General features: G+C 48.3%; 4 protein-coding genes across 12 annotated transcripts in view; 3 read left to right on the top strand and 1 right to left on the bottom strand.

The window, feature by feature from the left end:
* The window catches only part of LOC147158977 (heterogeneous nuclear ribonucleoprotein Q-like), a 5442-nt gene extending 2694 nt beyond the window's left edge, over positions 1-2748 (top strand). Inside the window, exons 9-11 of one of the 3 annotated variants that reach the window (XM_086061645.1) lie at positions 18-139; positions 816-1209; positions 2140-2748. In XM_086061645.1, the coding sequence (XP_085917771.1) occupies positions 18-139; positions 816-1209; positions 2140-2178 (555 nt within the window). In that variant the 3' untranslated portion in view covers positions 2179-2748. Of the gene's footprint in view, positions 1-17; positions 140-815; positions 1842-2136 lie in introns of those variants that run through there. The other 2 variants (XM_086061644.1, XM_086061643.1) reach the window with 2 other exon arrangements.
* Positions 1348-17966, bottom strand: mei4 (meiosis-specific, MEI4 homolog (S. cerevisiae)). Of its 5 annotated transcripts, XM_086061652.1 has the most exons (7): positions 16019-17964; positions 13918-14127; positions 13389-13840; positions 13190-13315; positions 12836-12946; positions 3348-3527; positions 1348-2953 (listed from the first exon to the last, which is right to left on the bottom strand). In XM_086061652.1, the coding sequence occupies exons 1-6, from the start codon at positions 16044-16046 to the stop codon at positions 3504-3506; spliced, it is 951 nt and encodes a 316-aa protein (XP_085917778.1). In that variant the 5' UTR covers positions 16047-17964; the 3' UTR covers positions 1348-2953; positions 3348-3503. The 5 variants fall into 5 exon arrangements, with proteins under 5 accessions (XP_085917778.1, XP_085917775.1, XP_085917776.1 ...); XM_086061649.1 differs by lacking the exons at positions 1348-2953; positions 3348-3527 and having other exon boundaries at positions 12521-12946; positions 16019-16100; positions 16182-17961; XM_086061650.1 differs by lacking the exons at positions 1348-2953; positions 3348-3527 and having other exon boundaries at positions 12521-12946; positions 13229-13315; positions 16019-17966.
* Positions 2901-12623, top strand: LOC147158976 (sorting nexin-14-like). 2 transcript variants are annotated; one of them, XM_086061641.1, is made up of 28 exons: positions 2901-3244; positions 3370-3502; positions 4091-4211; positions 4290-4363; positions 4544-4622; positions 4701-4744; positions 4812-4899; positions 4977-5061; positions 5121-5277; positions 5369-5444; positions 5523-5567; positions 6550-6630; positions 6712-6826; positions 6904-7059; positions 7126-7250; positions 7320-7378; positions 7548-7680; positions 9819-10005; positions 10179-10262; positions 10346-10446; positions 10511-10622; positions 10699-10739; positions 10837-10956; positions 11034-11154; positions 11598-11762; positions 11913-12008; positions 12115-12206; positions 12284-12623. In XM_086061641.1, exons 2-28 carry the CDS (start codon positions 3378-3380, stop codon positions 12341-12343), a joined length of 2742 nt encoding a protein of 913 aa, XP_085917767.1. In that variant the 5' UTR covers positions 2901-3244; positions 3370-3377; the 3' UTR covers positions 12344-12623. The 2 variants fall into 2 exon arrangements, with proteins under 2 accessions (XP_085917767.1, XP_085917768.1); XM_086061642.1 differs by lacking the exon at positions 11598-11762.
* Positions 17545-27118, top strand: LOC147158974 (interphotoreceptor matrix proteoglycan 1-like). 2 transcript variants are annotated; one of them, XM_086061632.1, is made up of 17 exons: positions 17545-17981; positions 18729-18956; positions 19025-19191; positions 19912-19949; positions 20041-20081; positions 20153-20247; positions 20357-20506; positions 21016-21074; positions 21160-21180; positions 21258-21442; positions 21517-21575; positions 21651-23496; positions 23591-24084; positions 24265-24484; positions 25465-25687; positions 26697-26770; positions 26847-27118. In XM_086061632.1, the coding sequence occupies exons 1-16, from the start codon at positions 17927-17929 to the stop codon at positions 26728-26730; spliced, it is 3915 nt and encodes a 1304-aa protein (XP_085917758.1). In that variant the 5' UTR covers positions 17545-17926; the 3' UTR covers positions 26731-26770; positions 26847-27118. The 2 variants fall into 2 exon arrangements, with proteins under 2 accessions (XP_085917758.1, XP_085917757.1); XM_086061631.1 differs by having other exon boundaries at positions 17586-17981; positions 23576-24084.

Below are 27118 nucleotides of genomic sequence, written 5' to 3'. Positions count from 1 at the left end.
GTGTGTGCTGCGTTCAGGCGCTGGCTGAGATGAACGGCAAAGAGCTGGAAGGAGAGCCCGTCGAAATCGTCTTCGCAAAGCCGCCGGATCAGAAGCGGAAGGAGCGCAAAGCTCAGCGGCAAGCGGCCAAGACGCAAATGTAAGCTAGCGCGCGTTAAGCTAGCGCAAGTCTTCCGTACAGAAGCCGTCGCTCGGGATTCATGAATCGGCCGTGCGGGCGCTAACACAAGTCCCGAATCTCCAAATGTTTTTGGCTGTTTTGGGAACGAGGGACACAGACGGGAACTCGGGTCCAATTGCGGCTGATTATAAAAAAACAAAACAGACACGACTCTTTGTTCTGTGTGGTGCTGCCACCTATCAAATATTTTTTAGAATCGATGTTACCGATTTGATCATTGCTTTCCAAAGTAGAAAATGATTTTAAATTAAAAAGCGGCTTTAAACCAGAGGTGGGTATCAGGGCCTGAGTCCTGCAGGTTTTGCATGTTGCCCTTATCCAACACAGCTGATTTATGATCAGCTTATCAGCAAGCTGTGCCGCCCAGATGACAAAAAAAAGCCGTCAATTCGTTGGGCTGTTTTCAAACTGACAGCTCATTTTGATTGATGAGTTCATGTTTGCTAACGTTCAGCCGACCCTCAAGCCACACGGAACTCAAATTTGCCGGAGAAAAACGGACTTGGGGCCGAAGTTGTGGTTTGATCCCGTCTCTGCTATCTCGTCGGCCATTTTGTAGTGCTGTCGGAGCTGTTAATTCATCTGAGGTATGGTTCCATATACGTGTTTTTGATGAGCCCTTTTCTGTCCTCAGGTACGACGACTATTATTATTACCCCCCCTCACAACACATGCCGCCTCCCGTTAGAGGGAGGGGCCGAGGCGGCAGACGGGGTGTCGGCAGCTACATGTACACGCCCGACTACTACGGCTACGAGGGCTACTATGGCTACGATTACAACAACTACCGCGGCGGCGGCTACGACGACCCCTACTACGGCTACGACGAGTACCAGGCCCCCGCCCGGGGCCGCGGCGGCAGCAGCAGGGGCGCCAGGGGCGGCGCCTCCCCGGGACGAGGGCGCGGCGGCGAAGCTGGCCCGCCCCGAGGCCGAGCCGGCTTCTCTCAACGCGGCGGGCCGGGACCCGGACCTGTCCGCGGAGGTCGCGGCGCCAGAGGCTCCGTGCAGCCGCGAGGGCGAGGAGGGGTACGTGGTGCGCGGGGCGTCCGCGGTGCAAATGTAGGAGGAGCGAAGCGCAAAGCCGACGGGTACAACCAACCCGATTCCAAGCGGCGCCAGACCAATAATCACAACTGGGGCTCCCAGCCCATCGCTCAGCAACCGCTCCAGGGCGGCGACCACTCTAACTATTCCGGCTACAAATCTGACAACCAGGAATTTTATCAGGATTCTTTCGGGCAGCAGTGGAAGTAGAACCGCCACTCGGCTTTTTCTTTGGCTTTCTTCTCATCCTTAGAGACGTGTGTCCCCATTGGCTCCAAATTGGTGACATCTGGCAAGAGATCTTTTTGTACATATTTTAATATTCCTCAGTAGTCACACTCGGTGTTTTTTTTTCTTCCTTTTATAAATGCTTCGTTTTAGCTGGTCATTTAGCTTCTAGCGTTTGTCTGTTTTTACACCCTCTGCTTGCCATGTTATACTGAAAATGAAATACAATTTGTACTGTCACAAAGTAATGCGTGTCTTGTTATTGGAGAAAAAGAAGAAGAAGAAAAAAAAAAAAAAGGTCCGCCGTTGCGGTCCAAACTTTTGGCTTGTATTCTCTGCTGTTTGTCTGCTTTAATAAACGTGCACACACACGTGCACAAAACCAACCGTTGTGTTGCCAATTCCTCCAATTGAACCAAATTCTCTGTTCAAATTGCCCGCCGTCCGTCCGTCCGTCAAAGGTTTGCCAGTGGTGTCACCTCGCATGCAGTCCAACCAAATCACCCTCAGGTGCTCATCGTCATGTCTCGTCCAATCCGATGCAGCGGCCGCCGCTCCAATGCCGACTTAAATGTTGCATGCGTGTTTGCATGCGTGACGTGTTTGTCCGCTTGAGCCAAGCTGCTGTTGTGAGACGCGGTGCCCTTTCCTTGTCTAATTGCGTCCTTTTGTCACGACTAGCAGGGGGAAGGCGTCTGGGCCGAAGACGACGCGTCGCCGTGATGACAGTGCCGCTCGCCGCAGGACGCCGTGGTAAGGTCACACGACTCACTGCTCCAATGCCGAGACTACTTGATTGGTCCTTCCCGTGACATGTGACTGAACGTCCGCGGAGGACGAAGCTACCTCACGCTCTCCAGCTTGTTTGTTCTTCCGGACCACGTACGCTCCCATCGCAGCTTTGCCGGCTGAAGAAGCGCCGGCGAATGCGACGAGCGGAGGTTGACGTGCCGCTTGCCAGGTTCCGCGACCGGTCGCTCTCAGGACGACGCCACGTTCCCTTCACGTACGACGGGGTGTCGCTTCAACATTTGTTTTAATTGACTGATCGCCGTCCATCTTCTCGAGCCATCAGTCGGCTGTCGATCACCAGCATATATATGCATTTGAGGGCGTGGTGGGAAATGTTGAAATAAAATTGCCAAATAGTCACATGACATTTCAAGGGGGGGGGGGTCTGGATTGAGCAGCTTGCTTTTGATTCCTTTGTAAAGGCTGTCTTCTTTTTTTTGTCAAAGAAAAAATCTCTTTGCAAATTTGTACTGTACAATAACTTCTACCTATTTTTTCTAATAAATATGTGGCGGAAAACCTACAAACTCCTTTTTTTTTTTTTTCATGGCAGCAAAAACTGCGTTACAAGTGAAGATTTTGCAAATATATGAGTGAAACTTGTGTCCTTGAGTACCTTATTAAACTTGTCACGATGAGAGGAAGTGACGTAATGACATGTTGGTTGCCATGTCTGGACATGTAAGAGTCTTCCGTTCTCTTGAGCCTGTGTGGAAATATTGGAAGGCAAAGGGTTAAAACAATGCCAAATTGTTATCATTTACATTTGACAACACAACGTTAGCTGAATCTCGCGTATGGTGGGTGATAATCTGAAGCAACCGGTTGATAGGATTGGACTCGATTTGGCAACCCAACTGGAAGCAAGAAAACATCCCGTCTGTCAAAAGAAGTCTCGTAAGGACGAACTTGGAAAATGCTTCCACGTTTAGGAGGCTCTAATGAAGAAAATGCTTTTTGTTTTTTGGTGACGAAACACGACGCTTCTTAAGTCGCTGTAAGTGTGCTTAGCCTTGGCGAACTTTGTGCTTTACGGACGTTGTTTTCCGCAATCTTTCCTGCTCGTACTCATTGTCGTTTTGACTCGTTTTCGCTCGTACTTGACGTGTGACGTTGTTTTAGGGGTGAGGATGGCTGTTTTGTCGGCTTTTCTGCGAGCTCTGCGGCTGGACGCGTTCTTCGCTTCGGCTCGTCAGTATCCGCTCGCCTGCTGCCTCCTCGCCGCCATGTTGGCCGCCACAATCCTGCTCCACAGGTCAGCGTCCTACGTCACAGCATACCTACGGACGTTAAATAAATAGTTTTCACAATGGCTCCAGCAATACATGGAATGATCAATCAAGTATTTGGTGTTGTTTATTTTCAAGTTTAACGCGTTCACTTCAACATAATGTTAACTTGAGATGCAAAACATCCGGGTATTTCTGACATTTCCGCAATGCAAATATTTTTCCTTTACACGGCGACAACTAACAGCGTATTGTTTAGCTTTTGCCCGTGACTAGCATACAAACAAACCAGGCAGATTGGTGTAGTAGTCAACGACATTTCATCACATTTTGAAATAAACAATCCTAACAAATCAAATGACAACTATTCACAGTCCAATGCTTTTCAATGAGCGGAGAGCTTCCTTTCACCGAGTAAGACCGCCATTTTGACTTGTGACGTAAGATTGTTTTTACTTGGGGTCACCATAGTACCTAATATCTATGACTATATTCCGTTAGCTAACGGCTGCAAGCACATTCCGTCAATTAGCTGTACTGTAAAGTTTAAAAACTTGGCGATGCAGTGTAAGCGACTACTGTTTTGTAACAAGTTGTTGCCACGCTGCTTGCAGGTACCTCCACATCCTGATTGGCTTGTGGTCCTTCCTGGTGGGTGCGGTCACTTTCTATTGGGCTCTGGAACCCGACTCGCTGCTCCCAAATGTCTTGTTCGCTAGCATAGTGCCACGCAAGGTGAGGCGCGTTCGCATTGCCGAAGACGATGCTCACAATGACGATGACGTTGATGAGGATGACGTGTTTGTATGACAGCGTCAGGCACCCGAGTTGTTCCCTTCGGGTCGCAGCTGTGCCGTGTGCGGGAAGGTGAAATGCAAGCGGCATCGGTATGTTTTGCGTTACAACACCAGCGCCACCTAGTGGACAGCCGTCACATCTCCGCTTCATCGTAACACTCGACAAGTCGCGCTGGGTTTTCTGCCCAGTGCGACTTGCGCTTTATCGCACTTTCAAGTTGTCCACCTTCAGTTGTTGTGTTATTGTTGTGTTATTGTTGTGACGTTCAGCCCGACGTTGCTGTTGGAAAACTACCAGCCGTGGTTGGGCCTCAAGATTCACTCCAAGGTGGACGCATCCATTGCAGAGGTGAAAACGTGCTGGCAAATTTCACCTTCGTCATTCACCGTATTCATCATCACCGTTTCTTCTGTTTGTGGTGCGAAGATGTTCGAGCTGGTTCTGGAGAACTTTGTTTATCCGTGGTACCGGTGAGTCCCTCAGCGTTCCTTCTTCTTCCGGCAAACACGACGCGTTGACCTCCTTTGTGGACCGCAGGGACATCACGGATGACGAGGCGTGCGTGGACGAGCTCCGTTTGACCTTCCGCTTCTTGGCGTCCGTGTTGGTCCGCCGAGCTCAGAAGGTGGCGCCGCGCTCGCGTCGGCTTTGTCGCCCGTCGAGATGGAGCGCGTCGGTATTGAACGTAGCTTGTGTCTTCAGGTGGACCTTCCCGCCGTCTTCGCCGACCGCGTGATGAAGGCGGCCGTCAAGCACGTGGAGGTTCTCGCTAAAGCCGGCGCTCGAGGTGAGATGCCGGCGGCGGCGCGCCGCAATGTTGCCGCGTTTCATCTCGACTCTTTTCAGTCCATCGCGGTCAGACGCTGCAGCAGGCGGCTCTGGAGGAGTACGGCGGCGACCTCCACGTGGCCGCGCGCGGCCGGCAGGAGGAGCTGCTTTACCTCAGGAAGCTGACGGAGATGCTCTTCCCCTACTTGATGCCGCCAAAAGCGACAGAGTGCAGGTACGCCGTAGCGCTCGGCGCAGTGTCGTCGTCCGCCGCACCCGCTCTGCTGAAGTGCCTGTCGTGTGGCGTGGGCGTGTCCCGCGTGCAGGTCGCTGGCGCTGCTGCTGCGGGAGGTCATGTCGGGTTCCGTCATGCTGCCCACCATGGACTTCGTGGCCGACCCGGTGAGTCCGGCTCAAGCCGCAGCTGCCGTCGGCTTCTCTCTCTTTTGACGCCGACCTGCTTTTCATCTATTTTTCAAGGACACGGTCAACTTGATGGTGCTCAAATTTGTCGACGACACTCCAGTAAGTACAAACGAACCATGAAAAGCCAGTGAACGCCCATTTTCAACATTCCCAAATTTACGTTTTTTGTTCTGTCGAAATTAATCGACAACTATTTTAATAATCAAGTAACGTTTGGAGCCATTTTTTAATTAAAAAATCCTCTGATTTCAGCATATCAACAGTAATTTCTGTAGTCCTTGATGAAAGAAGACTGATTATCTTCTGTTTAATCAAAATAAGCGTTTTGCAAACATGTTTTTACTTCGGAAAACAACGACCGAACTGGTAACATAAAAAAACACATAAATCCCCTTTTTTTAAATCACTATACGAAAGTGCTTTATTTTCGTACAAAAAAACCCCAATCATTGGTTAATAAACAGTAATCAGGGAAAAACGCTTTTGCAATACACTTTAATCTGATTAATCGATTGAATAATCAATCGATTAATCGATTCTAAAAAATCTGTCGATGTTGACAAAATGATCAAATTGACATCGAGGGCTGTACTTTAACCTCGAAGTTCTGTACAGCCCACTTGGGCTGTTATTATGATTCCAAAATAGAACCTGCCACTCGGTTTTAGGTGTTCATCACTTAGCCAGTAGAGGGCAGTCGTGCACTAATTGTTCCCAGAAGACGACAAGAACAGGAAGTTATTGAGCTCTTTGCAGCGAAGACATGCATCTCCACTTGTTTACCAATGGATTATTGTTGAAGCACCATCTGTAAATCGATGGCATAATTGATTTGAAAAAAGATTGAATAGTAACACAGTGACAGCACGATTGGCAGCGAGTTGTCGTCGATATGCAAATCCTCCACGTCGTTACTAATTGTCAACTGTGGGCTTTTGAACCCCTTTGAGACTAAATGAATAAGCATGACTCGTCCTGCTTGTCCGCTACAACGGAGGTGCCCTTGAGCAAGGCTTAGCTCACCCTATTTCCGGGAGGTGTTGGTGGCCATTCACAGGGCTCGACTCTTGTTTGTTTGCAGCCCGAAGCCGCCACCGAACCGCCGTCTGCCGTCGTACCTTTCCTGCACAAATACGCAGACTGCAGCAGCGACAAGCCCTCGGTCAGTACTCGTAACCTCTCCGCGGCGCTCGGGCTCGCAGGTCTACATTACCCACAATGCAACTGCGTGCCTTCCGAGCAGGTTCTCAAGTTGGAGTTGAAGGTGATCCGAGAGCAGCAGGACCTTCTGTTCCGCTTCATGAACTTCCTCAAGCAGGAGGGCGCCGTGCACGTCCTGCAGTTCTGCCTGGCCGTGGGTGAGTTTTCGGGGGCGCGCGCGCCAAATGGCGTTGAGCCGCCAACGTGACGTGACGTGACGCTGGCGTTCCTCCAGAGGAGCTCAACGACAAGATCTTGAGTCCGGAGCTGTGCGACGCGGAGCTGCGACGTCTGCACGGCGAGGTGGTGCACATCTACCAGACGTACTGCGTGGACGACAGCACGGACAAGATCAACTTGGACCGCGCCACGGTGGACGACATCAGGAACGGTAACGCCGGCCGAATAACGCAACCGTCCAATTGTTTCGTCGCGTGACGAGACGTTCCGCCGTCAGTGGCCGCCGGTCCGTACGCCGCCGTGGTCAAGCTGCAGACCATGCGCTGCCTCTTTGAGGCGTACGAGCACGTCCTGTCGCTCCTGGAGAAGGTCTTCACGCCGATGTTCTGCCACAGCGACGAGGTAAGGCGGCATCCTCGCACCCCCGCGTCCCGACTGGAAGGTGACCGACTTGTGTGTGTGTGCGCTCAGTACTTCAGACACCTGCTGAAAGGAGCCGAGTCGCCGGCCAGGAGCTCACGAGTTAGCAGGTTTGTCACCAGATCTCAAACCCAACTCGTGCCGCTAAATCCATCATCCTTTTGATCGCGCACCCCCAGTACATTTTTGTCGACCTCTTTTTTTTGGTCGAGAAGTCAACTGATCCGACTTTCCCCCCCCCCCAACCCTAAACTCAACCCTGGTCGATAATGTGTCCAGGAACACCGCCAAGCGCGGCGAGTCATTTGGCATCGGCAGGATTGGCAGTAAAATCAAAGGCGTGTTCAGGAGCACCACCATGGAGGGCGCCATCTTGCCACCCAGCGCCATGACGGACACCGACGACGACGTGGTGAGCAATCTCGCCGTCAGTAGTTGAGGTGGTTCGAAAGCAGAAGTCGTACCCACCGACAATTCATACAAATGAATGGAAGGAAATAACGTTTTTTTAAATGCAATTAGGCCAAACGACACAATCGCGCACTGTCAAGTTTGTTTTGTTTACATTTGATTGTACATGAACATAACATTATGAAATATAAAATAACAGGTAACAAGAAACATTTAACTTTAACACTTGGAACTCCCAGAAGGCTTTGCGGCAGAGCAGTTTGAATCAAGTGGGCGGAGCTTAGTTTGATTCATTCTGTAGTTTAACATCCGATAAATCAACAACAACAAAAAAACCCTCGCCTCCTTTTTAAATCAGTGTAAAATAAATAAACTAGAAAAATTCCCGCGGAAATTTTGAATGGGCCTGCTAACTCTTTTCAATGAGCTGAACAGTTTAAACTTTCAACCATTGAAATCGGTCAAGAAATGTGGAAGTTAACCATAATAAAGATCAAATAAAGTATCTTACTGTCTGTCCCTTTAAGAAATATGCACATTCACGCACACACATTTGATTTTAAGTAACATTTCAATGAGCTGAACAGTTTAAACTTTCAACCATTGAAATGGGTCAAGAAATGTGGAAGTTAACCATAATCAACAGTATGTTACTGCCCCTTTAAGAAACATGCACATTCACGCACACACATTTGATTTTAAGTAACATTTCAATGAGCTGAACAGTTTAAAATTTAAACCATTGAAATCGGTCAAGAAATGTGGAATCTACCATAATCAACAGTATGTTACTGCCCCTTTAAGAAACATGCACATTCACGCACACACATTTGATTTTAAGTAACATTTCAATGAGCTGAACAGTTTAAAATTCAAACCATTGAAATCGGTCAAGAAATGTGGAATCTACCATAATTAACAGTATCTCACTGCCCCTTTACAAAACATGCACATTCACGCACACACATTTGATTTTAAGTTGTGAGGAGACGTCACGCACCAACACTCCATTGATTTGTATAGGATTACGCTCACCTCAAACAAAAGCCTCTCGCGACTTAACGGTTGAAGATGCAGATTCCAGAAATGGCTCGTTAGAACGGCAAGGGTTTGGGGAACGCGAGCATGTTCTCAGTTTTTTAATCGGATGAAAAATGACCAAATGAGAGCAGGTTGAAAACTTATGATTGATCGAAAATGAAGAGGCAAAAACGGCGAAAATTACATTGAAAAGAGATCAAAAATGTGCGACTTCTCCTCGCTTAAAGTGAAAATAAAGGTACTAAATGACACCTTAGCCAAATAAAACTTAGTTCTTCAGAAAGCAGAGGCTTGTGGCTACAAAATGTGCGAATTTGATGTCTAGTGAGCAAAGATTGTGGCCATGGTGACGAGTTGAAGTGAAACTTTTGGAAATATATTTTTTGGTTCCCAGCACTCAGACCTTAATTAGTCACACTCTAAATAGGCGACTTTCACCCTTTGCTCACTGTCTTTGAACCCGCACAGGGGGGAGAGCTTTCATTCCTTAATTTTTTTTTTGACACTGAGCTAAAGATGACAAAAATTCCAACAAAATGAGCTAATTTTCATATCGGTCGGTTAATGTATGCGCGCGCAGCGTGTCTTTGAAAAAGGTGCTTGATTGGAGTTGATCTCTTTCGGATTCCCATTCATTCCTATGGGACTTTATTTGGGAGTTTTTTGGGAATAGCGTCGCCATGGTAACTGGGAATTCTTATAAAAATAATAGCGCAGCGAGTCAGATCGAGCCGCATCGTTTGATACCTCTTTTGTCCCGGTGCGATCTACGGTTCGGGCCCTATTTTTGCGGAAAAGTCGCTGGAAGATGATATAAAAATAAGAAAAATATTAAACCCTTTTTTCTAGGATAGTAATATGTGCCTGCTTGCTCCGCAAGCAGCAGCTTCGCTGCTGCTTGCTCCGCTTAGCAGGCCCATAATAATACAATTTGGCGGTCTTGGACTTGCGCACCAGCATATTGACGGGAAAATATTTTTTCAAATGTATTTTGTGCTATTTGGCAACGATAGCCAGCAATCTTGGTGGCGAGTGCCCTCGTGGGCGTGGCCTCCCTTGTAGCGAGCTGGCCATTGTGACCGAGCCACTGTAATCCAGGTGGAGGAGGCCACGGTGGTGCTGGAGGACGACTCTCCTGCTGCGCCGGTCTCGGCGGCGGGCGGCCTGAGGAAGCTGTCGGCCTGGACCGTCGCCATCCCCTACGTGGACTTGTGCGAGGATGACGCCAAGCGGGAGAAGATTCCCGTTTTCTGCATCGATGTGCAGCGCAACGACAGGAAGGAAGGTGAGCGGGTCCCGCGGGGACATTCCATTTTTCCATACTGCTTTAGCGGATCAGATTCCAGCTTTATTGCCATTGGTTAAGGGACTGAAGTAAGACGTGATGAATCACTTGGATCAACCAACCATTAATTTATTATTATTATTTTTTTAAATTCAAATTCCTATCCTGTGCAGTTGGTCACGATCCCGAACGTTGGTCCGTGTACAGAAGATATTTGGAGTTCTACGTTTTGGAGTCCAAGCTCACAGAGTTTCACGGTAAGGCCCGGTTGCCGCATGCGCTTGCGTTCAGCTCGGTTTGCCGGCAAATCTCTTTGAAGAGGGCGCGTGTGTGCGTGCAGGCGCTTTTGCGGACACGCAGCTGCCCCCCAAACGCATCCTGGGACCCAAGAACCATGAATTCCTCAGCTCCAAGAGGGAAGACTTTGAGGACTACTTGCAGGTAAGACGACCCCCGCAGGTGGAAGCGCATGATTGGCAACAGAACGCCGTTCGCGTGTGCGCAGAAACTCCTGCGCTATTCGGAGCTGAGCAACAGTCAGCTGCTGGCCGACTTCCTGTCCCCCCACAGCACGGGGTCCCAGTTTGAGGACAGGATGCTTCCTGACGTCAACTTGGGTACTTCCAGCAGGGAATCGATCCCCCGGCCGCTATTGATTGTATTGATTTCATCCCAATCTTTATCCGCCTGCAGGCAAGATTTTCAAGTCCGTTCCAGGAAAGTTGATGAAGGAGGTGAGTGTCGTTTTTTCCAAAGATGCCGTTCCTCTTGCGGCCAAAAGGGGGCACTGCACGCATCCAAACAACATCCACGGGACTTTTGTTTTTCCAGAAAGGTCAGAACCTGGAGCCATTCATCCAGTCCTTCTTCAACTCTTGCGAGTCTCCCAAAGCCAAACCCAGTCGTCCCGAGCTGACCATCCTCAGCCCGGGTGCGAACGCCAACAAGCGGGTAACCGGCAGTCGTGGGATTTGGTTGCACTCATCGTGCCGGCGATGTGACATCGTTGTGGCCATCTTTGCGTGCAGCTCTTCAACAGGATCTTCATAAATGAGCTCGACACGCCAGTGAAGGCGGAGAGGCCAGACCGCCGCCATTGCTCGGTGGAGGTCGGCGTGGACGGCATCTACGACTACCTGATGCACGTCGGTAAGTTGCCGCGCTCTCGTCAAGCGGTGGCAAAAGCGTTAGCTCTGAAAAAGTTGGGCCGGGAATGAACTGACCCAACTTCTTGAGTTATTTGACCCAAAATGTTGGATCAAATTAAATTCATGACGAACAAAGCAACCCCATTTTGGGGGGTTGGGGGGTTTGGTTTTTCATAACTTTTTGCTTCATTGAATAACCCAATTCAACTGGGTCAAAAATGGACTGACAGAACTTTTTGAGTTTCTTATAAGCCAAAAGGTTGGGTCAAATTGTTGGGTTGTTTTGTGGGTTATTCATTTAAGCCAACTTTTGGGCTCAATTGAATAACCCAAAAAGTTGGATCAACCCCTTTTTGACCCAACTGTTTAATACAATGGCTCAGCACACCCCAAAATTCGCACCAACGCAATACAAAGCCCCCCCCCCCCCCTTTTTGACTTAAGGTCGCGTGGTGTTCCATATGCCGCGCTGGCTGGATCACTTCCTGTCGGCTGCCAGGATCTTCCTGAAGAGCACCTTTGAGGCCTACATGGAGCAGCACATGCGCGCCAAGATGGCCGCCATCCTGCAAGAGCACCGTCTGGTCTCGCTCATAACGCAACTGCGAGGTCGCGCCACAAAACGCACGACAGACATTTTCACCAAATTGAATGTACACAAATTCCAATGTTTAGAACGGTCAGATTGAGCCGTTCCCAATTTCAACAGTTTGGGAACGTCACCTTCAAACCTTTCTGAACGCAACTTGTATCCCACAGACGCCATCTTCTACGAAAGCGTGGAGGAGCGCAGCAGCCTGGCCAAGAAAGCGCGAGCCAAGCAGACTTTTGAGCAGATGGTCGGCTATCTGCCTGGTAAGATTTAATTATATATATATATTTTTTTAAAGACTTTTGAGTCACGTGACATCAGCAAAGATGGAGGCCTTTGATGGCGTTTTTTCCATTTGTGCGACATCAGACGTGGTCGGGAAGTGCATCTGCGAGGAGGCCAAGCGTGAGGGGGTCCGGCTCCTCTTTGAGGGTCTTCAGCAGCCTCTCCTCAACAAGCAGGTCCCGAAATGAGTCTCAGGCGACAACTTTGATGTGTTCTTGAGCAGACTTTCATTTTTCTTTTTTTGCGTCGTCAGATGTCGTACGTGCTGCTGGACATCGCCGTGCTGGAGCTTTTCCCAGAACTGCGCCAATAAAGCCGCGCTGCCGATGCGCGCAAAACGTTTCCTTCAACGCACGAAAAGGATTTATTTAGTGAGCCGAGCACAGCCGCTGCCGTCAGTGGCCGCTTTGAGCACGTTTTGGGAACAATTCTTCTGAGAGTTAAGTGGACCAAATAGTTGCCAATCATCGTAGCTAATCGGTGGATGAGCTAAGTTGGAAAATGTTTTATTTGATATATTTATAGTTTGTTTGAAATATCGACCAGATAGCATTCAGATTGTCTTCCGAAAATAAAACACATTTTGAATTGAAGTTGAAACTCATTATTTGTCATTCGTGCATTGACTGAAAAAATTGCCGATTTTTTTTTAGGAACGGTTTGTAGCAGAAGATGAAACGTTAGCGGCTAGCATGGCTAGCATGGCTACTCGCCACGCGGTGACGGCGAAGAGCGGAAATTCATGCGAGAGGGCAAACATTTGCTGTTGTAAGTGCTGCAGGCTCTCCGCCTGCTCTGACTTCACCTCTTGCCGCCATGACAGCGGCGAGTCGCTCAGCAGTCCCTCCAGAATATTCAGCAGGCGCAGAGCGTTGTGGTACTCGTCCACGGGAATCTCGTCCACGCTGGCGTTCTCCTGGAGATCAAAGGCCACAAAAAACGGGTTTCAGTCGAAAGAATCCGCGAACCAAGCGTGACTAAAAGGCAAGACAATCAAAAATGAATTCAATAAATTCAACTTGGATCTCTCAAAACCCCAAAGTTGCATTTATATTTGTTGATCTGTGAAAAGATGATGAATAAAAACAAAAAAAATCCATTGAGCCAGAAACATCTCAAGAGTCCATTTTGTATCGTGTGTGTGCGTGTGTGCAATTACACGGATTACGCGGCACAGTTGATCAGCCAGCGCGCTGACCTCGGACAGGATGTGACCCACCAGGAAGGACTTCGCCATGCGACTCCTCCCCAATGCCGCCAAGCACGCCGTCAACAGGTCAACCGCCTGGAAGAAGACGCGCATCGTTTTCACGGCTTGCGAGGGACAAGCGGGTAATATTCTCGTCGATTGGACTCACGGGCTGCCGCCGTCTGGCGTGCAGCAACATGGCGGTGAGCTCCCTCAGAGAGGCCTTGAGGCATGACGACAGGCGGGCGGCGGCCATGCTGCGCGAGGAGAACAGGTCCATTGCGCGGCTGGACGCCTGGCAGGCCTTCAGGGCGAGTTGGCCCGCCCCCACGCGAAGCCAGCGGTTGCGCAATGTGGCCACCAGCCCGTCCAGGAGCTGACACAGCGCGTCCTCAGAAATGTCGCCGTCTCGTCCCGGCCCGAGCGGCGGCGGCGGGTCGGCTCGCTGGAGGGCGCACAGCGAGTGTAGGATGTGCTGGCGGGGAAGCCCCGCCCTCTGCCGAGCATCCCGTTGCTGATTGGAGGGGAGCGGCGGCGGCGGGGACGGAACAAGCTGAAAGAGTTCCGGAGTGTCCGAGTCGCCGCCTGGACCGCGCTCGCTCTCCGTGGTCACATTGTGACCTGACAAACGCAGACAACGTGCTATTATGATGCGCCACTTAACTGGCGACTATGACGGCATCCCCCGCTGTCGTCACCTGCGCTCGCTGTCGCCGCGGCGACGAGCAGGGCCTGCCGCAGCCCGAGCACTTCCCGCTGCAGCTCTTCCGCTTTGCTCCTCCACGTCCGGTCGCGCTCCTCCAGCCTCGCCGCCAAAGCCTCAACGTGCTGGCTGACGCTCGCGCCCTCCGGCCTGCTCCTCATCACCGACATCGCCACTGCCACGCTCACTTTGGCCAGAAAGCACTCTGACACGCACAACATTTAAACCGTCAATACCAGACATTGTCCCAAAACGCCTCCAAGTTGAGTGACCGCAACACTTTATTTATTTTTTATTTATTTTTATTTTTTTTATTTATTTATTTTTTTTAGAGCTCAGTATTGTTCATTCGGAAATGTCATCATCATTGCTCTTTTTTTTTTTTTAATATATATATATATATATATATATATATTATTTTTATTTTTTTTGTGTGTGTGTGTGTGGGTGAGTATGTGTATGTGCGTGCGTGCGTGTATTTGTTAGCTCACCAGAAAACCTATTAGAAAAAATCTCATACCGTTCACCTAAACCGAACACCAGGAGACCCGAGGGGACCGAAGAAAACCAAGGAAGGTGAAATCCAGCACCGACCAGACACCCCCCACCAGAACTCCTCCCCAGCCCAAGAAACATCCAGACCCCAACAAATCCAAAAAACATAAAATCAGGGAGGCCTCAAGAGACCAACGGAGAGACCGAGAAAAGGAAGGACCGCAACACTTTATATTGACTAGTCATATTTATTGGTTGTAAATGTGTTGAATAAGAATTATTATACAACGAAAACATTGTAAACACGGATATCAAATGTGGTCAAGCTCAGTGGCACAGTGGTAGAGTATCTGCCTTGTAACTGGGAGGTTGTGGGTTCAATGGGAACCCGTTTGCCTCCCCCGCTTGACACTCAGCGTTATGGGCTGGATTCGGGGGGTTCGATCACAAAAATGATCCCCAAGCGCAAGCCCCCGCTGATGCTCAGTAGACGCGGAGAACAAATTCCACCCCACTAAAGATGGCCGTGACGATCAGCAGTACTTTTAAGTACTTGAATAGCCAAATGTTGAAATCTGCATTAATGCGTCACTGAATGCCTTTAAAAAATGGCCATCAACGAGCCGCACTAATGTGAAGGCCGGGTTTGAGTGACGGCAGAAGCGTTGCTCTCCGTGTTCCGCCGCATTTGCGCTTTTTCATCCTAACCCACGAATGATGACATACAACAGGCGCGCTAGTTTCAACCACAACTTTCTCAAAGGGTCAAGTGCACACGGTTCAAGACTCGGTCAGCATTCTCCAAATTTGTACCCCCTTCAAAAACTTCAAATCCAAATATTGTACATGTTTATTATATATATTTTGTCTCTGTTCCTGACAAATTGATCAACTTACACATTTTGGGGGGTTTCAGTTTACCGGTGGTCCGGGTCCCTTTGTGATAATGCTCGGACTCATATTTTATCCGCTCACATTAATGCTAATTTCATTATTATAATTTTTTTGTGAACTTTAAATGCCTCTTAATATTTAGATTAGATTTATGCCTCTTAACAATATTTATTCTTTATGATGTATATTAATTTGTGGAGTTTGTTCATTATCGACTTTAGATTTTTTTATGCATGGCATTACATATAAAAAAAAAAAGACAGCAATAACAGTAATGGTTTTGCTTCATTTGCTGCGTTCATATTATAAGTGCATGATTATTACTTTACATTTGTACATATTTACAGAAAGGAGACTTTAAAATGATTCTATGTTGAAAATGTCAATTTAATATGCATTGTAGTTTTCTAATGATTGTTTTTGCTACGCCTACAGTTTCACATAGTGACTAGGATTATTCGATTATCTAATTATGAATTAGAAATCATGAACAACATTATTTGTTGTCTGTTTCTGTGTTTAGCAAAGGCAATTGTCTTTAGAAAATAGGATAAAGATGAAGAACGTTACGGACGTTTGAATCTCCATCATACAGTAAATTGATATCACTGGAATCATCTTGGCTTGACGAAGACGTCCAAATACCACAATGTTGCTTGTGAAGTAGTTGAACAAGGTGTAAATTTCAAGCAATTGTTTGAAATTACCTTCCAGACGTCTTTCGTGGCGCTCCATTCGACAAGCTAACGATGCTAATTGATGCTAGCTTTAGCCCACATCCATCGACGTCTACATTGAACGTTTACACAGAACGTTAAGCGTATGACACTCTTTTGTTCAAGTGATGGACTGTAAATTAAAACAACTTACTTTCAATCGACGTGTCATAAAATACAAAACAAATTTGAAACGCTTGAAAGCAACAGCTGGCGGCACTAAATGAATGAGTGACGTCACGTCGCTGAGTGACCACCAATGTCGACCGCCTTTTTTTTCCCCCTGTGAAACTTTATTGAACACACAAGGCGTGTCCACGTGGCTGAAACCAGAGGGCAGCCATCTTACGTTGCTACTTTTACAGCCAACTTTTGTTAATGAGAGCTATTGAACACACAACGCGTGTCCATGTGGCTGAAACCAGAGGGCAGCCATCTTACGTTGCTACTTTTACAGCCAACTTTGGTTAATGAGAGCCTATCAAAAGAGAGAATTTCACTTTTTGCATCGACCACTCAAATGAGCACTCTTAAGGATAGGTAAAAAAATGTCAATACAGATCAATATCCCACGTCTTCAACCTGAATGGATTTGTGGTATACAACGTGGAATGGCTTCCTTCAAAGTTTCAAAAGCTGTCTCAGAAAATATATATATATTTTTATTATTTTTTTTTTAATGAATGGCTGAATTTGAGGCCCAAGTACATCCCATGCCATGGATTCACGTGTAGGCGCTTTTTGCTGAACTTGGGAAAAGCACAAAACAACAGAAAATTCTCTTCCTGCCGACTGCCATCATGTTGCGCGTGAGGTCATCAGAGTGGCGAGGGAGTACGAATGTCGTGATGGTGTACAAACATGTGATGTTTGTGTGGTCCAGACGTCGCCACCCGCACTTTACTCTTAGTCTTCAGCTTAAACGTGGAGAAAATTAACAGGATTATCAGCGTCGGCGCCTGGATTTGATCGCAGCGCGCACACACACACACACACACGCGCGCACACACACCAAAATAGCCCAACACTGAAATTGAACTTTTCCGGGGCATCTTGAACAAGAACGTTGCAGTGATTCTGCGTAAATAGACTTTCATTTGTCTCGTATTTTGCACCGGCGAGGTGCTCCAAAGCGCTTTGACGGCGTCTCCTCATTCCACCGAGCGACGAAAAACAGCATCAGGAGAAAACTGGGGGTCAGTCACTTGCTCAAGGACACATCGGCATGGGAATTGAACCAAGAACCTCTGGGTTGGGAGACCACCTGAGGTATACTGCCCCGGCAGCCGGTAAGCCTTGAGGCATAAACATTCCGGTGATTCCAGGGAATCTTGGCCCGAAGAGTCGCAATGACTCCAAGAAATCTTGACCAGGAACATAAAAAGTGATTGCGGGCAATCTTGAGCCAAGATTTTGCAGCGCTTCTCTGGAATCTTGAACAGGAACGTTAGCGTGATTCCGCAGCCTGTTAAACTCAGGACTGTTGCGCTGATTCTGGGGTTCCCTGAAACAGGAACGTTTGCTGCGATTTCAGAGCCTCTTGAGCGGGAATGTTGCGGTGATCCCGGGGCATCTTCCTGGCTGGGGGTCCAGCTGGTGCAGCGGGTGAAATCCACTAACAGGATGAGGGCAGCGAGCTGCGATGGTAAAGCGGGATTATGTCTGAGCAGCAGATAAACAGATTATTCCCAAAACAGAGTCTACTTTTTTTTAACCCCGTGTCCCACAATTCCTTCGGGGCGGAGCAAACAGCACTTTCCCTCCGCCGCCGCCGGCCGATTCCACAAGTCCTCAGGAGGCTTCAGACGGCGGACGCTCATCGGCCTTCATGCGACGTCCGCCAGCGGAGAGCAGAGCACCTCGCTGTCCCACCTTTCGCCTGTTTTCAAGTTTTCCACAATGCTCGGGCTCGGGCTTTTGGGACCGCTGCTGCTCATCACCTGGCAAGTCCAAGGTGAGTCGTTCTTTCGTGTTTGTGGAGATTGATGAGGATGACAAAGACTCTGGAGACTTTTTGAACTGGGAAAGCTCATTAGGATTGCGTAAGTAATCCTTCATCCCGCTCAAACAAGATGCACAAACACCGACGGCAATCTTAAGTGCAATTCACGCTCCTGCCATGTTGCCGCTGTGACAAAAGGACTTCATTGACGGACGGCGGCTCACGTTCCTCATGATAGACTCCCCTGGATTTGGGTCCAATACAACATCAGCATCTGCTTGTTCTGGCCACATACCCATCCAAGGTGTCCTGAAGGACAGTCTGGGCAATCGCTCGGTCTCAACGAGACAACAAAATATGTGAGCCTTTTGCAACTTCAAGCATTATGAATATATTGCTCATAAAATGCTAGGTGATCTTCATTTAAGTCTTCAGTATGTAGACCCTGAGAATGACGAACCCGGTTGACCCCCTTGGCAGTAATAAATTCACGCCAGGCACTTCCTGTCATTTTGGATCAGGCTGACACATCGTTGATCGGGATTTTTTTGGGCCCATGCTTCCGAGCACTTTGGACGTCTTCGCGTCAATCCAGAGCATCTCATTTGGGTTGAGGTCTGGCCTCTGGGTTGGCCGTCCAAAGGGTTGGAATCTATTTTTGTGAAGCCATTCAGTTGTGGACTGGTGCTGTGTTGGGTTAGGGTACGGTAGAGTTGGGTACCCCCCATTTCCAGCCTCGGTGTTGTTCTCCACTTGCAGGCAGGGTTGCCCCGCTGGACTTGGGTGTGAAGGAAGAGGTGGTTTTGCCGTCCGCTCCCTCGGCCACATTCTCGAAGTCGCAGCCGTCGCGCACCAGAGGATGGCCTTCGGAGCTCGGCAGGCGGCGATCCAAGAGGTCGGTTTTCCTGCACTCCGGAGTGAGGATCTGCCCTCAGGAGAGCGTCAGCGAGGTTCTGGCCAGCCATCGAGCGTACTACCAGCTTCGAGGTGCGCCGGTCCACACGTTTATCAGTTCTTCGCTTGTCAATCCTCATTTTTTTCTTCTTCCGCGCCAGTGTGCCAGGAGGCCGTGTGGGAAGCCTACAGGATCTTCTTGGACAGGATTCCCGGGACCACCGAGTACCAGCGATGGGTTCACGCGTGCCAGCAGGAGTCGCTCTGCATCGCAGACATGGCCAGAAATTTCAGCAACTCTGAGGAGCACCTGGACATGATCTACAGGGTGAAGACCACCAACGGCAACGGCAACATCTTACACGCTAGCAAAGCGCGCGCACGTTTGAAGTGCCTGCAAATTGAAAATAAACGTCATGTATCATGCAAAAGAGCGTTACAAACAATCCTGCCAAATCTGAACGATAAAACAAAAAAAAAAAACGTCCAAGTATGTAAAATGAGGTAAAAAATGAACCCTTCTGCGCTCCAATGCTGCGGTCGAACGCGCACTCAACTTGAAACGGTCAAATATCACACAACTCGAATCCTACATGTAATACTTAACTGTATTTATTATAATTTTATATGTAAAGGAAGGCAACTCAAGTTTTTATAGTCGGTCAAGTGAGTCATGAGGAATTTATAGCCACCCTCCCCAAAGAAATCAAGAAAACTTCAATAGAGAAAAACAGTTTAACGCTACATAGTTTTCCGTTTTTGCATGTTTTCAGTAATTATCGTCAAGTATTTAAAGTAGAAAAAAACGGAATTTACTTGACAGTGTTTTTAAAAATGTTGCCTTATCACAGCACAAGATTAAAAGATAGAAGCTCGCTTGATGAAAACGTAATCTAAGCATAAGTAGTAGTCAGCAGTAAGTAATAAACTTGGCGTGTCAATGAAAAGTTGATTGCGGTAATCCCCTTTTTTTGCTGACTTGTGCGTGACAACATTTGGCAAACGTGACTCGCTCGGTCATTGGGGGTGTTTTTGTGCGTCTGTGCAGCGGATGAAGCGCCTCAGAAACGAGCGGCCGCCATCGGGGTAAGCGGCGACGTCCTCTCAACCACGTGATCATCTCGTTTTCGATATCTTTACGACATAATCTGTTCATAACCAACGTATTCTTCCGCAGAGGTTCGCTGACTCCAAGTCCCGTCTCTTCTGACATACCAGGTAGGAATGTGGTTCGAAACCTCACAGACAGCTGTGGTGGCGGCTCTGACCTGTTTTTCTGTTGGCCACAGAAGTTCTGACCACCGCCGCCCTCCTCGGCCAGGCCACTTCCTCTCCAAGCTCTCCCCCTGATCAACAGTGGACAACCGCGGTGGAAGTCGAGGCGGTGGGTACAAAACTCTTTTTGGAACTAGTGTTTGGTGTTTCTGCACTTGTGTACAATAAAAGTATAATCACATTTAAAAAGTGTCTTCTCGCTCTCTTTTGTGGCAAAGGACTCTGACATTCCTAATGTCGTCCCTGAGAGTCCAGCGGAGCAGAGGGTCGAGTTCAGCATTGACCTCGTGGATCCGGGATATAGAGAACTGCTGGATGACCCAGACTCTCCCCAGTACATTGACCTGGCCCACCACCTACAGGACCAGGTGGGTTCCATAGAACTTTAAAAATAAGTTCTGAAGAACGTCTACAGAGCTTCTGGAGAAGTTCTATATCAATTTCTGAAGATAGGGTCTAATTTTCTTCCTGACTTCGTCCCAGATGTTTGTCCCCCTGTGAAGTGTTTCCAAACGTCTTCTTGACACCTTCAAGTTTTCTTAACATTTTAGCTTCAAGGCAAAAATCTCATCTGTACACACCAAATGTGCATCGGTGCCATTGAACAGCAGCCATGTTGTCCTTTGTTGTCCTCATTATGGCGAATAGAAGAAGTGCTCGGAATTGATAAGAGTCACATCAGGTCCACTCACAGCAGGAAGCCGCCTGATTACGTCCCAAAGACCATTATGTCACACCAGATTCCAGCTGGCCAAAGATAGACGGCAGCCATTCATGTTCTTCCACATGTTGGCGCCTTGCCACGTGATTAGCAAAGGTACCGGGGACCTTGAAGATGCTCAGCATTGGTGTTTGAACAAAAGTGCTTCTTCCGCAGATGCAGCACGTTTTTGACAAACTTCCGGGATTTAAAAGCATCCAGGTTCTGCGGATCAGGTAGGGCCTTGTCCACTGTTTGTGCGTTGGTGTCTGATAAAATGTCAACCGCAGTTTGATGAATTTCTTTTGTTCCCGATGCAAGTGAGACACGGGAAGCTGACAGGTAATTTGCTTACTGGTTGTCTTCCTGGTGATTTGTTTGTGTTTTTTATAACTGAAGTAGTTCTGCTTCCTGTTCAGTGTTGGCGGAATCACGGTCCACTACTCCCTGGTCTTTGAAACGACTTTGCCAGGAACCCGCCCTGACGCGGCGGATGCCGCGGCTCCTGCGACAGCCGACTCCAAACTGAGAGAGATGGTGAGGACAGCTTTGCGCGAGGAGGCGTCTCTTCCAGTTGACCTGGAATCGTTGACCTTCGAACCAGGTACGGCGGAGGTTGAACTGCATGAGCAAAATGTGGAACACGTCAAGTGGATAACTGCAAGTGCTTTTTTTTAGTGGCAGAGGAGGTCCTTCCAGCGCCGATGTGGTCCTCCTCACAGGAAGCTGCCATAGAGGTATTTAGTCAGACACGTGAAGATAGACCAGGCGGAAAAAAGATGGCGTCTGACGAGTGGCATGTCACTTCTCAGGCCAGTGAACCCGACTCACACAACGAATTCGAAGTGTTCCTGGATGACCCGGAGGTGGATAAACTGCGCCCAGCGGTGCCCCTGACCCCCTTGGAGAAAGAGAACGCGCTGGTCACGCTACTGGATCCCACGGATGAGGATGAAGAGGACCTGAGGTTTGAGCCAGATGCACTGTTGCCATCCGATGAAGAGGAGGAGTTGATCATTTCTCATAAAATTGAGACCTTCCATCATACTGAAACTGGACAACTTGTCCGGGATTACACACCAAGCCCTCCAACAATGGCCGACCCGGACCTAATGTCTGAGGACAGCCGGACGCTCACTATGCAGGTTTCACTGACCTCGTCTCCTGCTGACGAGGAACTTTTGAACTCGGGTCTTATCGCCACGATGCTGTCTTCCGCCGCAGGCCACATGTCCACTGAGACAATGCAGGTTCTGGCAAAAGGTAATTCCCTACCAGACCTGGGAATTCCACAACTTCATTCACCCAGTGAGGACAGTTTGGAATTAGAGGCTGAGTCAGCAACGCCACAGAAAGAGTTAGCAGCCACGCCTACTCAAGAATTCCTTCAGATTTTGGACCAGACGTCCGTACCAACTGAGGCTTCTAAGCCGGTTGGAGAGAATGAATACATGCCGGACGAGGAGATGACGGGAGGAAATCAGGAAGCTGTGGTGGATGCTGAACAAGCAGAATTGGGTTTTGATGCCCCAGAAATAGGGGACAAGGAACTTGAAAATTCAAAGCCACAAGGAGGTTCAGATGATGTAGTGGAACAGGAGGGAAAGGCAGAAGAACCGCATGGAGATATGGAAGAAGGAGAAAGATTTCCCGTGGCAGAAGAAGCACATGAGCAAGATGTCAGACCTCAAAACGTGATTTCAGAGGAAGCAACAACTACTCCCGTTAAAGAACCACCAACTGCTTTTTCAGAAGAACATTTATCTGATATTATAGAAGCACAAAACATTGCAAGTGAAACATTCAATGGTGGTTCAGAAGAACTCTTGCCTGATGCTTCAGTGGAAACAGCGACTCTTTCAGAGGAAGCGGCTCCGACAGCTTTCACAACGCGTATGGAGCAAATGACTGATGTTTCAAAAGCAGTTGAAGAAGAGGTTGCTGGCGTTCCAACGCCAAAGGACTCATTCGTCGATTCGGAGGAGGCGCTTGTTGACGACCCTTCAGCGCCTCAACCACAACCAGAGACGAATGCAAGGGAGGAGAACGAAACAGATGATGAGGAAATTGCTGAATTGCAAACACACACGGGACTTTCAGAACCCAGTGAAGGAGTTCAAGTGGGTGTTGGACTTGACCCAGGAGATCCCGTCGAAGCTGAGGAAGAGACAGAAGATGTTCCTGAGTCGGAAGCAGAGGAGGAAATTGACACTTCGATTCAAGTAGCAGAAACAGGAGAGACTGAGGTTCCAGAAGAAACAGAGGGCGAAGCACTGGTGGACCCTGCAGATCTCGAAGAGGAAACAATTGAAATTCCTCATCCAAATGCAGAGGAACCATTTTACATTTCAGAACCAGTCCTGGAGCATGGCACCACTGAACCACAAGCTGAATCCATTAAGGTGTTTGCGCCATTTGATGGGGAAATAGATCTCTTCGGAGAAAATAACGGCGAGGTCCTTGAACCTGTCGGACCAGACCAGGGGCCGCTGGAGGAGGATAATTTGCCCGTCATTCCGGGAGCAGCTGGGGAGGACGTTGGTGAAGAAGAAAATCCAATCATTGACAACTTGCTTCCTGAAAAGGATGGTGTAGACTATCAGGTGGGGCAAGACATCAACTCGGCAGAACCAGTCGAGACCGATGATGAGCCAGCAGGTGAGTGACACAACTTGGAACCTCCAGATTTATGTTCTTATTCCAGTTAAACCTGGCTTTTCTCTCCATCATTTCAAAGCCACAAATCTTCCAGATGGGGGTTCTGCATCAGAGGAGGACATTCTGATGGAGGCTGAAGAAGAAGAAGATTCCTCCCTAGAAGGTGATGCCAACGACCCAACGGTGGACTCTGGACTCTTTGAGGTGGCGGGACCACGTGAACAAAGTGCACCGTCCGTAATCATCATTGAGGAGAACATGAAAGAAGCTGAAAACCAGATGAGCGGACCAGTCCCTACAGAGGACGAGGCTGTCAGGGACCTGGCGGAGGAATTGGACCAAACCATCCCAGTGACCACGGATCCACCGGACGGAGGGAGCGGCTTTTTTGAGGAGCACACCTCAGACCGTGTCACGGTCACGCCCACTGTGAGATACATGACCACACCCACCATGACAACAGCCAGTCACGGCAGGGAGCTGGTGGTCTTCTTCAGCCTACGCGTCACCAACTTTGACTTCTCTGAGGACCTCTTCAACAGGACGTCACCGGAGTACAGGTCCCTGGAGAACACCTTCCTTAATGTGGTAAGTCACAATTATTGTGGAAAATGGAGTTTTGTTGAGAGGAAAGACAGTTGAAGAACATAACCGCAGAATGGAAGATCTTTAATTTCTTCCAAATCTTCCCCCCCCCCCCTACACACTTTTTGTTCATTATCGTTGTCTTTGTGTGGTTTCACTACCCCCCCCCCCCCAAAAAAAAAGATGCTACCCTACTTGCAAGCCAACCTGACAGGATTCCGCAATTTGGAGATCCTGAACTTCCGCGAAGGCAGCGTGGTGGTTAACAGCAGGATGAAGTTGGCCAAGTCGGTGCCATACAACATCACAGAGGCCGTCCAGTGCGTCCTGCAAGATTTCTGCTCCACTGCTGCGGCGCACCTGCACATCCACATTGACAGCCGCTCACTGGACGTTGAGCCAGGTGAGCCGTCCGTCTTGCTTAAGTACAGTTTCCTACTTCTGATATACATTTGTAAGCAGGTGAGTGGGACCTTACATTTACCCCAGCAATATTCCGTGGGTAATGTTGGATTATTAACATTGTTTTTCTGTTTCAATATATATTCTTCAAAGTGTTTTTGATTTTAGTTAGATAAATACAACTGTTCCCATATGTTAGTTAGAATGTGGTCTGTTTTCCCCCTAAGGAAGTGAGGTGTCTGACTTAATCTGAATAAGGGGTGTCGGAATCTACAGGGCAGATATGCGGGAATCTCTGGTGCGAAGCTGCTACAGAGTTCAATTGTTTATCTAGGAAGCCAATAATTTACCTCACATCTGTTAAGGACTGAAAGAACTCAATGGGAGATGGCCTGATTGTATTTCTCTTTGCTGACAAAACAAGATCAAAGTCTCTCTTTCATCCCTTGGGGGGCTATGCTCTATCTGGGGTGTTAGGGGGGTTTCTGGTACAGAGGAAGTGTTTGCCCCATGTCCTAAGATAAGGAGAGGGGGTGTGTAGACTTGTTTTGACAGGAAATGTCACATGTTCTGATAGACCAAATGGTACTTTTTTTCCAATGACAGGGGGTGGGGGGGTACACTTGTGTATATATGCATGCATGAACTTTGAGAAGAACACATTTGTGGGTGAGCTGCATGATTGAGCAGTAACTCCAAGTGGCTTTCAGAATCTGAAATAAAGCTGGCAAACTTGTTCACAGATTTCAACTTTGAATTTATTTGAACACGCAGAAATCAGAGAAATGATTTCCAACAGTAATCATGTTAAAAGCCTTCTAAGGTATTTTTTTTCTTTTTCTTTCATCAGTAGCGCTTTCGCTGGTCTGACTTAATTTCATTTATGTTAATTAGCACAGGCAGGAAGTACTCATGTGATGTTCCATCCACATGAAGAATATAGAATGTTACTCACGCCATCTTGTGACTGGTCCCCCGCAGCGGACCAGGCTGACCCCTGCAAGTTCCTGGGCTGCGGGAGCGGTTCTCGCTGCGTCCTGGAGCCAAAGAGTTCTGCAAGGTCCGAGGAGGCCCGGTGCCAGTGCGAACCGGGCTTCCTGTCCACGGACGGCCTTCCGTGCCGGAGTGTCTGTGAGCTTCAGCCCGGACGATGTGGAAATGACGCGGAGTGTCACGTGGAACCCGGACATGGCGCCGTGTGCAGGTGATCGAGAATGTCTATACTGGTTTCTGTTAGCTCATCTATGGCACTTCAAATTAGATGTTAGCATTAAGCTAGCAAACTTTCATCATTGTAGCCTAGTGCATGTTAAGTTGTGGGTCAAAATGACCCACTTACAGGTAAAAGAACAAATGCTAGCTTTTCGCTATCAAACCTAGCGTCAACAGACAATTTAAAAACGGTTTAATTTCAACACATTTGCAATGAAAACAGTTAAGACACTTTCGAAAAACAGAGTATAGGGCGCTTTTAGAACATTCAATATAGCCTGGGTCAAATTGACCCATTTCAAAGTTAAAGCAGTATTTCATGATGAAACTTCAAATATTTGCAATGACAGCAGTTAATGTTTATTGGGATGCGTTTTTTTAATCATTTAACACCTGGGTCAAATTGACCCGGGACCATTACTGCCGTTCCTAAGAAACCAACCTAACAGGAGGGTTACGTTAAAAAGTGCTTCGATAAATTTAAATGTTTTTTTAAAGCGTGTGGGAGGAGTAAACCTTGTTCATTAATATGGTCCGTCCTAGACTTTCACCTGTCAAAGGATTCTAATTAATTGTATTCCCCGCCATAAAATGGTATAATTCAATTGACCCAACTTCTCTCCAAATACTCTTGAAGGCGATCTTGCCATGGACTCAAAACGTCTCCAGCAGGTGTCAGCACAGCTCCGTCCTTACTTGATGGTGCACTGCTCCCCCCTCCTGAAATGGAGCAGAATGTCCTCAAGCTCCTCCCACTCCCACGTTTTTTTGCCTCAGCAAACACATTGCCACATTCGCTTTGTGTTTCAAGGCATGGAACGAAAAGCCACTCAGACTCGAGTGTCTCCGAGCCCAGCCACCACTGGGACGTGCTTGAAGTGGGAGTTCCTAGTGGACTGGACTCTGCTCGAAGTTCCCGGCAGAGCCTCACAAATATGTGGCTGAACTGTACGAACATACGAACATCGGGTCTTTTTTGTGTTTTTCATTTCGTCGCGCAGATCCAAAGGCAGCGAGCGGCTCCTGGCGGCTTAAAACTTCAGACCTCCTGAAAGTCCTGATCTCATGACAGCAGGTGAACTTTTGACTTTTGTTTTCATTTCGGTTCCCTTGTCTTGAGAATTCAAGATGGAACTTTTTGTCTCCGGCAGACTCAAGAGCCTCCTGGACTCGCAGCATCAGCTGGTTTCAATCAAGGTTTATCATCTCAAGAGGACTCCACCCCCCCCCCCCCCCCCTACCAACAAAGTTGGCCGGCCAATGGTGGCGCCGTTGTACCGCCCTCTTCAAGCAAAACTCATCTCAAGAGCATTCTAGGCGGGAAAAAGAGAAAGTTACACTTTGTAGATCTGCTGCTTTTTTGTCTTTCTTGTTCAACTTTTCCATTTGACAAAAGAAAATTTCTCGTCTTTTTGTCTTACTG

Source organism: Leptonotus elevatus, chromosome 18 (assembly GCF_054856555.1).
Source record: "Leptonotus elevatus isolate MCC_2025b chromosome 18, RoL_Lele_1.0, whole genome shotgun sequence".
NCBI lineage: Eukaryota > Metazoa > Chordata > Actinopteri > Syngnathiformes > Syngnathidae > Leptonotus > Leptonotus elevatus.
Note: the sequence above shows the minus strand (reverse complement) of the source record. Positions and strands in the feature narration are given on the sequence as shown.

What these genes read in the sequence shown, in the direction of transcription:
- LOC147158976 (XM_086061641.1), top strand. Translation starts at nt 3,378, where the DNA reads ATGGCTGTTTTGTCGGCTTTTCTGCGAGCTCTGCGGCTGGACGCGTTC. An exon ending in GTGAAATGCAAGCGGCATCG is followed by an intron (nt 4,364 to 4,543) that starts GTATGTTTTGCG and finishes TGTGACGTTCAG; the next exon opens with CCCGACGTTGCTGTTGGAAA. An exon ending in TTTGTTTATCCGTGGTACCG is followed by an intron (nt 4,745 to 4,811) that starts GTGAGTCCCTCA and finishes TGTGGACCGCAG; the next exon opens with GGACATCACGGATGACGAGG.
- LOC147158974 (XM_086061631.1), top strand. Translation starts at nt 17,927, where the DNA reads ATGCTCGGGCTCGGGCTTTTGGGACCGCTGCTGCTCATCACCTGGCAA. An exon ending in ACCTGGACATGATCTACAGG is followed by an intron (nt 19,192 to 19,911) that starts GTGAAGACCACC and finishes GCGTCTGTGCAG; the next exon opens with CGGATGAAGCGCCTCAGAAA. An exon ending in GGACATGGCGCCGTGTGCAG is followed by an intron (nt 25,688 to 26,696) that starts GTGATCGAGAAT and finishes TTCGTCGCGCAG; the next exon opens with ATCCAAAGGCAGCGAGCGGC.
- mei4 (XM_086061648.1), bottom strand. Translation starts at nt 16,046, where the DNA reads ATGGAGCGCCACGAAAGACGTCTGGAAG. An exon ending in CGCGGCGACAGCGAGCGCAG is followed by an intron (nt 13,841 to 13,917) that starts GTGACGACAGCG and finishes TGCGTTTGTCAG; the next exon opens with GTCACAATGTGACCACGGAG. An exon ending in ACGCCAGACGGCGGCAGCCC is followed by an intron (nt 13,316 to 13,388) that starts GTGAGTCCAATC and finishes GTCTTCTTCCAG; the next exon opens with GCGGTTGACCTGTTGACGGC.